General features: G+C 40.9%; 1 protein-coding gene across 1 annotated transcript in view; it reads right to left on the bottom strand.

Moving 5' to 3' along the window:
* The window catches only part of myo15aa (myosin XVAa), a 44,387-nt gene that overhangs the window by 11,842 nt on the left and 21,518 nt on the right, over positions 1 to 11,027 (bottom strand). Inside the window, exons 27-38 of the mRNA XM_078270449.1 lie at positions 10,840 to 10,965; positions 10,545 to 10,640; positions 9,495 to 9,730; positions 8,860 to 9,050; positions 7,873 to 7,945; positions 7,452 to 7,643; positions 7,130 to 7,188; positions 6,126 to 6,217; positions 4,608 to 4,743; positions 2,971 to 3,336; positions 2,638 to 2,702; positions 1,499 to 1,640 (exon numbers count right to left, since the gene is read on the bottom strand). Coding sequence (XP_078126575.1) covers positions 1,499 to 1,640; positions 2,638 to 2,702; positions 2,971 to 3,336; positions 4,608 to 4,743; positions 6,126 to 6,217; positions 7,130 to 7,188; positions 7,452 to 7,643; positions 7,873 to 7,945; positions 8,860 to 9,050; positions 9,495 to 9,730; positions 10,545 to 10,640; positions 10,840 to 10,965 — 1,774 coding nt within the window. The remainder of the gene's footprint in view (positions 1 to 1,498; positions 1,641 to 2,637; positions 2,703 to 2,970; positions 3,337 to 4,607; positions 4,744 to 6,125; positions 6,218 to 7,129; positions 7,189 to 7,451; positions 7,644 to 7,872; positions 7,946 to 8,859; positions 9,051 to 9,494; positions 9,731 to 10,544; positions 10,641 to 10,839; positions 10,966 to 11,027) is intronic.

The raw sequence follows: 11,027 nt of genomic DNA, 5'->3' as shown, positions 1-11,027 counted from the left end.
CTTGTCACTATGAAAAATGAATCGCCTAAATGAAAAAAATAAATGACTGTTTGTGTAGTGTTCAGTGTTGTTATCTGTGTTGTTAGTCTTTATTCCCCATTGAAGTTCCACAAAAATCTTGCGTTTGCATTTTCGATGCGTTTTGAGGTGAATTTTCAGGGTAAGACGGAGGGGGGGAGAGGGACGGAGGGAGGGGAGGCACTTCAAGTGACACAAGCGCTTGTGCTGGTTGAGATTGCTGTTAGCCTCGTTTCACTCAGGGAAAAAATGCCAAAAAGACAACAAAGTTTGCTTAACTTTTTCAAATTCGCTGGCCAGTCGGATCCCAAACAAGCAAGAACCGTTTCTGCCGATCAAGAATGTGGCGACCACGGTGGGTTTTTTGGTTAATTTAATAGTCCGATGGATAATTGCTGCTGGTGAAAACAATTGTTGCAGTGTATTTTTATTTTTTTTTACATTTCGTACCCATGCAGTGCATGTTCTGAAATAAAAATAAGCATTGCCCTGATGTACACACAGCGTTGTTTAGGTTTTTTTAGTCAGAGAAGCTACGTAGGCAGTGTCATTTTTTTTTTGTTCTGTTACCTCCAAACCCCGTTTTGAGTCGCCGGTTCCCCCCCCCCCCCCTCTGCGCTCCGGGAACTCCCACTTTACAAATTAAGCACTGTACTTGAGTAACCTTTAGATTCAGAGAACCCAGCTACAAGAGCATGGGGCATGAAGCTTCACTGTAATCCAACATTCACACCATACAGCAAATCTGTGGTTAATTGGACCCTGAGAGTGTAAAACATACTCATTTTTCGCTGAACAGCAGCAGGCTTGTACGGCGACTCTTCACTCTCTTTGGTCTGCAGAAAAAACAGGAAGTGATACAGCTGAGTAAGTTTGGATTGCAAGGCAATATTGATTTGCATACATGCTGGCAGGTGTTCATGTAGTCTGTATCCTTGACGTTCCACTTCCGGGATTGCTCTGTTGCCGCCGGAAAATCCGCCGGATTTCACTCATTTAGGCCAGATATCCGTTGCCTTCGGCTTTCTTTGTGTTGGCATTTTAAACTCCGGTGGATTTCTGAGGACTATGGTTAACTGCTCCTCAGATCTCTGCAGGGTAAATCCAGACTAGCTAGACTATCTGTCCAATCTCAGTTTTCTGTTGCACGACAAAAACAACTTTTAAATGTGCACGTTCCACCAAAACAAGTTTCTTCCCGAGCCTATTTTGCAGCGGCACCGCTGCTTTTCTCCGGTGCTTAGCACCGCCCAAGACGATTGTGATTGGTTTAAAGAAATGCTAATAAACCAGAGCACGTTTTCCTCCCATCCCAGAATGCTATGTGGAGTAGCCAGACCCTCCTTCAGCACACTTTGGAAGAGGATCTGGCAAAGCCAGACTAGTGTTCATGCAACACCCCAGCACAGAGTGTGTGTGTGTGTCTGTGTGTGTGTGTGTGTGTGTGTGTGTGTGTGTGTGTGTGTGTGTGTGTGTTTACGCACAGGGCTCGTTCTGTGAGAGTGTTGTGGCAAGTGTGTGTAATGCTGTGAGGGCGGTGACTGGGGCGCCGGGGCAACAGGGGGAAAGGAGGACAACATCTGCTGCTGGATCGCAATGGCCTGCATGGTCATCTGCTGGGCCTGCAACACACACACACAAGAACAGTATACCTTCATGCTAATGTATACATCTACATTTTATTTCTCATTTTACTTTATGTGGATGGTCTAAAGCAGGGGTGTCAAACTCAACTTAACTAAGGGCCACACTGGAAATAAGAATCACATCAAGGGCCAGACATGTAGAGTTTATTGACATGCTTTTATTTCATCGAAAAAGTCAAATATCTTTGACTGTCTTATTGCATATAGTCTTCTCACTTACAGTTTGGTCGACATAAAGTCCTAAAGAAGTCAGGAAAAAGTTTCTCAGCCATCATAGAAAAAAAGCGCCCAAAAACGTCAGAAAAAGTGACAAAAACTTTGACAAAAGTGACAACAATGTCGGAAAAAGTTATAAATCAATAAAGTATAAGTATAAGTATAAACACTGAATAAAACTAAACTTATATCGAGTTTTAAAGCTACACTGTGTAAGAATTTCTCCCATCTAGCGGTGAAATTGTATATGACAACCAACTGAATATTACTTTCTAGCCCCTCCTCCTACGGTTGCCGAACCTGAAATTAGCTCTCTCCATCGTTTACAGGCAGCTGTTCTAGCCACTCCAATATTAACTTTGGTCTTGTTGCTTTGTCTGTCGCATTGTCGCTTTAATTCTCTTTTTCACTTCCCTGGCGAGTAATCTCCCCCTCGCATTCATATTTTAAAGATGGAGGCGCTACATGGCTGCTGTCATTCGAGCGAGTTGCTCGTATGTATTCTGAATGATTCTGAATGTCAGATTCTACGCTTACGAGAATCCTTTGGTTAGTTGGTGGAAATAATTACACATGAATGAGTACATATTTGTTAAATAAAGGGGTTTTTTGCTAAGAATCAACTCAAAAAATTACACGATGTAGGTTTAACATTTAACAGGCCCAACAATATGTTACCATATATTTTATGTAACAACTAAGACAAATACACCAACAGTAATATCAGAGTTGTCCAGAAGAAGGATATGTGACAAACCAGAATGATGGCTTGCTGGTGGATGATGGCCTGTTGCTGTTGAGTCAGTACTGTCTGCTCCGATCCTAGAGAAGTATAAACATATAAGTATGGCCACCATGTAGTCAAGATGATTTTGTTGTAGAAAAACAGTAGGATCACACACAGTTCACTGCAAAAAACCCAGTAGACTCCTCCACTTCAAACAAACCACACAGAGGAACTTTACAACCTCACAATGAAATGCAAGATATAAAAAAGTATGGCTTTTATCTAACATGAATTGAATTGTGACTCCACCATGCCCACAAGCTTCAGGCCAAACATGCTGGAACGCACATCTGAGTATTGTACCTGGCACACCTGTCATCACAGGCAAGCCTGGAACCACATGCGTGGCAGGGAGCGAAGGCACCCCCGGCAGACCGGGGACGCCAGTAACATGGGATGCTACATTATCTCTATCAGCAGCGGGAGCGTGAGTGGGTGATGGGGTGAGTGCTACACGTGTGGAAGAAGTAATTGTAGAAGAAGTCTGCTGGTTGTAGGTGTGTTTGGGAAGGTTGTATTGGTGGTATTGTGGCTGCGGCTGTTGTTGTTGAGGTTCCTGCTGCTGCTGCTGCTGCAGTTGGTGTTGTTCGTGATGATGGTGGTGGGAGGGGATTGGCATGGCGGGGATTGGTGGCATCATTCCTCCTGCTACTGGAAGCACTGGCACAGCTTGAAGAGTGACAGGTCAGGGAACAGGGTAAGAGTTAGGACCAGTGCCTGTTCCAGGACTGTTTTAAATGGACTGTATTGCTATTTTCATCCTGGGCAGACAAGACCGGACAAGATAATCTGCAATTTACCGATATACTGGCTAAACATCAGCATGTTAGCATTTCTTGTTGATGTAAACATTTGTTTGCTACGTATTATCTGTAGCTACTGTTCATTCAACCCAAATTTAACTACAGCAGGTTCACACTGGCCTTGTAATTTAAAGAAATACAGCCTGCTTATGTCCAGACAAGTTACAAGACATATTATGTTGTTTAAAAAATAAATACATTTAATTATATTAAATATTATATTTGCAAGTTTGGATCCAAAACACCATGTTTTAACAGAGTTCAAACCGATCCATCAAACCGAAAATGAGATGCATAGACATAAACTAAACGGCTGTAGTTTCCTTCATCCCCTTTTCTTTCTGCCACTGTCTTCACTGCGGTTGCTCTCTCTGCAGCCATCATTAATGGTTTTGAATACACCTGTGCTTTTCCTACTATGACATGTCAACATGTCTGCCGTGAAAAAGGTCTATAGCATCAGTGTGTTTGATCAAAAATAGTATGTGTAGCAAGATAGAGAAAGAGAGTGACAGAGGCCTATAGAGAGTAAAACAGTCATCTATGGTTACAGTGAATGGCTGTCTATGCATTATCCATGAGGTCAGACTGCTCTAAGCGACTGATTAAGGTTGGTGAACTGTACACCTTTACACCTCAGTCCTGTTCAGTGTCACTGAGGCACTTTATCCCTCAACCTTGAACAATATGGAAATAATTACAAAAATAAATATGTTTGAAACTATGTTAAACTGCATTAAATTGTTATTTCTTTGTTTCTGTTGTTCGGTTGTTCCAACATTTCAACCTTGGCAGTGTTTCCAGCATTAAGGGGGCTTTTTATATATCTAACTATTTATCAATCTGAGACTAATGCCGATTTAGAATTAACTTAGAAAAAAGTGAATTATTGATATCAGTTGAGAGGGGAAAAAAAATGAGAGAGAGGCTTTAGTGGCAGGACAAAAGAAGAATTGGGTCGAATGAAAAACAACGGTCCAAAAAATGAAAAGAGTAAGAAAACTGTTAAGTCTGTGACAAACACAGAGGAAAGTAACAAAACTAAATAACAAAAACACAAATGTAAGGGAAAGCTTTGGACAATCTACACTTACACTAGATGTAACTAACATACACACACACTAAGAAGTGTTTTACCTCCTGGATGTATTCCTGGTGGATAAGGACGGCTGGGGGCCATTTGACTCTGCCCCTCTTCTCTTCCTCCTCCTGTAATGCCTATACCTCCTCCTCCCTTCATCCTTGCTGATAAACTTCCAGTTTTTTCCATGTCCTGATAGCCAGAGAGACACAGGCCACAGAGATTCAGCAGATAGAAAAGGACGTTTGGGGATGTTGAGAAAGTGGAGATGGAGAGACATGAAGAGTAGGGTAAGAAGTGTGTGTGTGTATGTTAGAAAAATGAGAGAATAAAGGGACAAGAGAGAGGGAGTGTATTGTATTGGTTGATTCAGACCCTCTGTGAGAATCAGTAAAGCTGTAGGAACTGAATACTCTGCAGGAAGTACCGTACACACTGGAGGAAAAGCTCCAGCACACACAAAATTCAGAAACTCATAAACAAAACAAAAAAGTAGTCGGAATCTCCAACAAGATTTTCTGCAATATAAAAAAACCTTACTGTCTCAACACAACAAAACCAAAGAGCTATTTTCACGAGAAAAACGCTTTACTGCACAGATAAGTCAAAGAATAAAGTCTCACATGCAAAACCTCAGTCTTAATTAATAGAATATCCAAGCAAAGCGGTCTAATGTTACCACGCAGACTGTTTGATTGACAGCTGATAATGAAAAAAAAACATTGGAAATTCTTGACATTAAGAGTCTCAAGTATCCCTCTGTTTTTGCATTTTGCATTTGCTTGTTACAAATCACCAATTATGGACATTAGGTTGTTTTAATCTGAAATAGAGAACCTAAGTCAACACCCAAAACATACCTGCACTGACTGACTTTCTTCCTGTTCCCTCCCAATGACGGGGCTTCTTTTTTTTTTTGTTTTACCGAATTCACAAAATGTGAAGCCGTTAACGGAACAGTAATCCCCCACAGAGCTGTGCATGTGCGCTGCCTGCTGTTGCGGTCAAATACGGTAGGTCACTCAGTAACCCAATCACCCCTCCTGTCTGCTCCATTCATACAAAAACAGAAGCCGTGGATCACATGTTCCATCCATCTATCAACACTCCACTCCATTCACACTCAGACGGCAGATCAGGTGGAGAGAGCATGACGGGACAGTTTTATGCAGAGCTGCAGCTAATGAGAATTTCCTGTTTTTTCCACTGTGTTAATGGATTGCTTAGCCTGTAAAACGTCAGAATGAATGTACTGGTGAGAGTTCACTAAACTCATTAAATTAAGCTTTTTAAAAAAAACAGGATTAGCATACTAGTAGATTCCCATGCATGCACTGTTTGAGGTTTAACACTGTACAGAAATCCTTTTTTCTTGAAGTTTGAAGAAAACATACATGATGGAAACTTGCTGTATGTCTTTAATTCAGTCCCTACACCAGCTTCTGATGGTTTTTCAGTCTATTGGACGATTAAACAGACTAACCGATTAGTCAAGTTATCGTTACCACGCTAATGTATTTCCAAAGGAAGAGGGAAAGTATGGTTAGGATGGGATGTTTCTGGTCAGTACTCACTATGCTGCTGTCTGACAGCACAGGGTCAAACAGACTGTCCAGGTAGCGGTCCATTCCTCTCTGAGTCTGACCGTCACTGAACACATCCGACTCTACTGGACACAGACAGACAGCAGAGTGGCTTTAAACATGGCTGTCACACATAACGTTCAGCGCTTTCAATAACCAGAAACTGTAACTATTTAACTGAAATAAGCTGCCACTGTATTTACTAGTGATACTGGGTTGTAACAACAGGACTCATATCTAACCTTGTCTGCAGATACAATACATTTATACACTTGCTACTGTTGAACATATTCTTATTATTAATATATGCATGTCATAAAGTTTACGACATATTTCTTTGTGTGTGTGTGTGTGTGTGTGTGGGTGTGTGTGTGTGTGCGTCTGTGTGTGTGTGTGTGTCTGTGCTAGTCCAGTAAATGAAGCTGAGCTGATAAAATGAAGGCAAAACTCAAGAACTGGGATGCCTGCGAGTACAAAACAAGGCAACATTTTTCTAAACTGTGAATTAGCACACACACACATAACCTCGATTTTTTTTTTGCGACGATTTTTAGAAATCCTTTCTTTTCCCCAGAATCAACATTTTTTAAATATTTTCTGTTTAAACGGTACTGCCGACGGCGACTACAGATCGAAAGCAGAAAATGCAGAAAATACATGTTATGTACTTCTTTACGAATTAAATAAATGTCAGACTGACGTGGTGTGCATTCGTCTTAGAAAACAAAGAAATGTCTCATGATGTATTGTCTCTAGAAGTGTATTATTCAACTTTTTTTTTTGTTAAAGAAGGAAAAGAAAATCGCAATACTCAGTACTATCGAATCGCAGTACTTCTAGAATTGTAATAAATGAAAATCACAATGCAAACCGAATCGGCACCCATGTATCGTGAAAGAATCAAACCGGGACAAAAGCATATCGTCCCAGCGTGTGTGTACCGTGGCTGTAGTAACCGTCAGAGTCAGGCAGGCTGTAGGCTGGTCTGCTGTTACGGAGAGGAAAGGCAGGAGGAAGCTCCTCATCTGACTCAAAGCCACTGCCAAACAAAGCACTGAGAGGAGAGGAGAGGAGAGGAGTTTTCAACGTTTCAGAGAAGAATCACAATCACAAATATCAAAAACAAGTCAAGAAAAGAAAATCCTAAATAAAACACAACAAAACCTGTCAAACAAATAAAAATGTGCTTTCTTAAACCAACAATTAACCACCAAAGGAGAGGAGAATTAATTATAGGGCAATTTATTTCTTTGGTGAAAATATCTACATTTCAAATATTTGTACATGCATGTATTAGTGTGTGTTTTGTGTACTGACAGGCTGGCATTTGCTCGGACTCTGGTTGGGTCGTCAGTGCTGATGATGAAGTAGCTCTTCTGCTTTGGGAAGTCAGTGGGAAGCTCCAGGTCTGCAATCAGGTCCATCACATAGTCGTGACCCGCTAACTCCACCCACTGGCCGTGCTCCTTCATCAGAATTGAACTCCCCCTCCACCAGTCCGACACTCCCCTGCAAGTTGTTTGGATTTTTTTTTTTTTTTGCAGTACAATTAATATTATGAAGCTGGAGTTTCATTAAAGGGTGATTTACAAATACAAATACAAAATATAGTTTTGAGTAGGAAGATTAAAGAAATACAGAACGGTTGAAGAGGTTATTCAAATTGAATGTATCCAAGCAGAACCATGAGCTGAAAAGAACTACACTAAATAAATCAGTTTATATGAGATATCAGCACCTGTGGCGCAGTATGTCCCCTGCTAAATCCTCTCCACTGGTCCAGGAATGGGCCGGACAAAGAAATGATCCTCCTACAGAGAAAATAAACAAAGAATACTGTATCTTAAAATGTTTCTTTCTAGGGCTCCACCATATGAGGAAAATATCTAATTGCGATTATTTTTGACTGATATCGCCATTGCAATATGATCCACGATATTGAAGGGAATGATCATGTTTATATAATTATTGTCAATTTCATTGACTAATATTAAATCTTAAAAAATGAAAATGATTATAGTGTGATTTTTGCGAGGATCTGTACCAAACAAGGATGTTTTCTGTAGTCTGTAGGTTAGGATTTGTAGGCCGGGACGTCTCTGCAGCACCACACTACTTCATTCAGAATGGTTTGACACATATTTTGCTTTCAACAAATATTGCGCCCCTCTGGGATTTGGATATTGCACTAGTCCATATTACGATTTAGATAAAATTGCCATTAACTGTGCAGCCCTATTTCTTTCCATTGTGTGTGTGTGTGTGTGTGTGTGTGTGTGTGTGTTTATGTTTTTTTTTTTAAATCAAACCAAAGCTAAATGCAATAAATTGCGCAATTGAAAGACCATGAGAGCCCTGTAGTTCCATCACCTGATCCTGACTGGCAATGAATAATCGATGATCAAGGGCAGTAATTGATTCCACTCAACAAGAGTGATGCCAGCAGTCTCCTTGCTTTTCTTTGAGGCGTGAACTCATTTAAACTGTAGTTGAGAAAGACTACTTACATGATATCACATATACAAGTCTGACATTTTTCTGTGCTCTTTTGAAAAAATTTTTTTAGAGATTTGTTGTACAAACTGAATGTAAAGAGAAAAATTAAAAGCGGTACATTTTGTAAATATTTGTTTCTGCCTTTCATCCTTTGGCAGTGTGGGAAGTTTAAACTGCGTGGTGTAATGTTAAAAATCTTAAAAAAAAAAAAAGGCAAGCTGCATCTTACCGTCAAAGCAGTGCACCTGCAACACCATGTTAGCCTTCTTCCTATTGGCCGTCCATTCCAGCAGCGACAGCGGATAGTTCCGTGCCGTCTCGGGGGTGGAGCCTGAGCCTAGCTGTGTCTTCTGATTGGCTTGGATGAGTCTGTGTTGCAGCAACGCCTGGCAACCAGCAGGGGCGTGGTCAGATACAAACCTGGAGAGGAGAAGGACAACCGAGGTTATACTTTTTGCCCCTCCAACCACATTTATTTTTATGTTTTCTTTTACACTTAATAATTACTTACTAATTACTTCATTAAAACTATAACTTGTACAAAGGAATTCTCAATCATTTTTTAGGTTTCATTTTGTGCTACCTGCCACTACTTATATGACTTTTTAAACTGCATATTCACTCTTGCATTTGAAATATTCCAGGAAATCATACAGTTATTTTGAGTTGTTTTAGTTTTGTTATAGTTTATTTTTTAGCTGCAGTCAGATACATTTTTTTTCAGTTATGTATATTTAAATATATTTTTTTCTACGTGTATTACTTACTTATTACTACCCAACACCCATTTGCGTGTGAATGCGTGTAAAAGTACATATTTTCATCAATATGATTTCTGAACACGTGTAAGAAATGATGTCTTACTTCAGTAGATATTTGCCTATCTTGGGTGACGGGGCGAAGCTGCAGACACACGCCAGCAGCAGCAGCCAGCCTCTCTCAGCGTTGTCTGTGTTAACGTTCCTCCACACCTGGTTGACGACCTGAGCCAGGATCTCGTCCTGTAACCCTGGAGAAGACAGGCCCCTTTGGATGATGTAATTCCCAAATATGTTTTCCTGCGCACCGTTCAGGTGAGGGTCCCCCATGAATCGTAATACCTGAAAGCAGAATAAAAGGCAGAAAACATAACAACTAACTCCTGGCCACTAAAAGCTGTATTTTATTGATTCATAGTATCATTTGACTGTGTAAAGCTTAACTAACTCTTTTGTTACGTTTAAAAAGTTGTTTCATAGAACAACAATGACACAGAAGCAGGGACAAGATGATGAACCTGGGCAGCAAGCAACTACAGGGGCGGGGCTAGAAGGGGGGCACGGGTAATCTTCCCAGCCCTTGTCACATGACCAATTAATAAAATAAAGTTTCCATGATGACTATCCAAAATGCTGATACCATGGAACCAGCACTGGAATTGCTTTTTTTAAAAGTGGCAGACTGAGCCTATAGAAAATTTCGTAAGTTTCTTCTTCTTCTAAAGATTGTTTTTTGGGCATTTTCGGCCTTTATTTTTGACAGGACAGATGAAGACAAAAAAGGGGAGAGAGAGGGTGGAATGACAAACAGCAAAAGGCCACAGGTCAGAGTCGAACCCGGGCCAGCTGGGTTGAGGAGTAAACCTCTATATATGGGGGCCTGTTCTACCAACTGAGCTATCTGGGCACCCTTTCCTAAATTTCTAAGCAGATTTTCTATGCTGTATTCTGATAAAATACCTCCCTGGCCCCCCCCCCCCGACTGATTATTGGTCCCCACTGTGCGACCCCACTAAAAAATCCTGGAATCGCCCCTGAACAACTAGAGACAGTGTGGCAGTGTGTAACTGTGTGAAACTGTATAATTGTAAAGGACAGAAGTGCAGTGCTGAAAGATTATGACTGCCAGGTACATGAGTAAATGGAATCAGCCTACCAGGATGAAGAGCTCCAGAGCTTCTCCTCTCAGGTCCTCCTCTACACGGGTCAGCGGGGACTCCAGAGGTGCACTCAACATCCCAAATTTTGGTTCCTACAGCAACAAAAGATTGACATTGTTTTCGGGAAGCACAACTTGACACAAACCTGACACATTAACTACATGATTTTCAAAACAATGATCTTATAAGAACAAATCTGAGGAATAACCACATACAGTCGAGAGGGCATTTTTAAAGAACATATTATATAGACCGAAACTGACTGTAATACTGTAAGTATACTGTTCTCACCCTAAAATAGATCTGCACATAGCGGTAGAACGGGTAGTTATTGATGTCCAGAGGCAGAGTGAGTTGAGCCTCTTCCTGGATATGAGGAGCCTGAAGCAGAGCCAGACAGTCTGAGTGCAACTCCCTCTTGACTAGAAAGAGAGAGAGAGAGAAAGAGGAGTGTGAATGACATGTCAACCAGCATACAT

The sequence above is a fragment of the Sander vitreus genome, chromosome 15 (assembly GCF_031162955.1).
Source record: "Sander vitreus isolate 19-12246 chromosome 15, sanVit1, whole genome shotgun sequence".
Classification (NCBI taxonomy): Eukaryota; Metazoa; Chordata; class Actinopteri; order Perciformes; family Percidae; genus Sander; species Sander vitreus.
The sequence above is the reverse complement of the archived record's forward strand: the minus strand, read 5'-3'. Positions and strand labels throughout refer to the sequence as shown.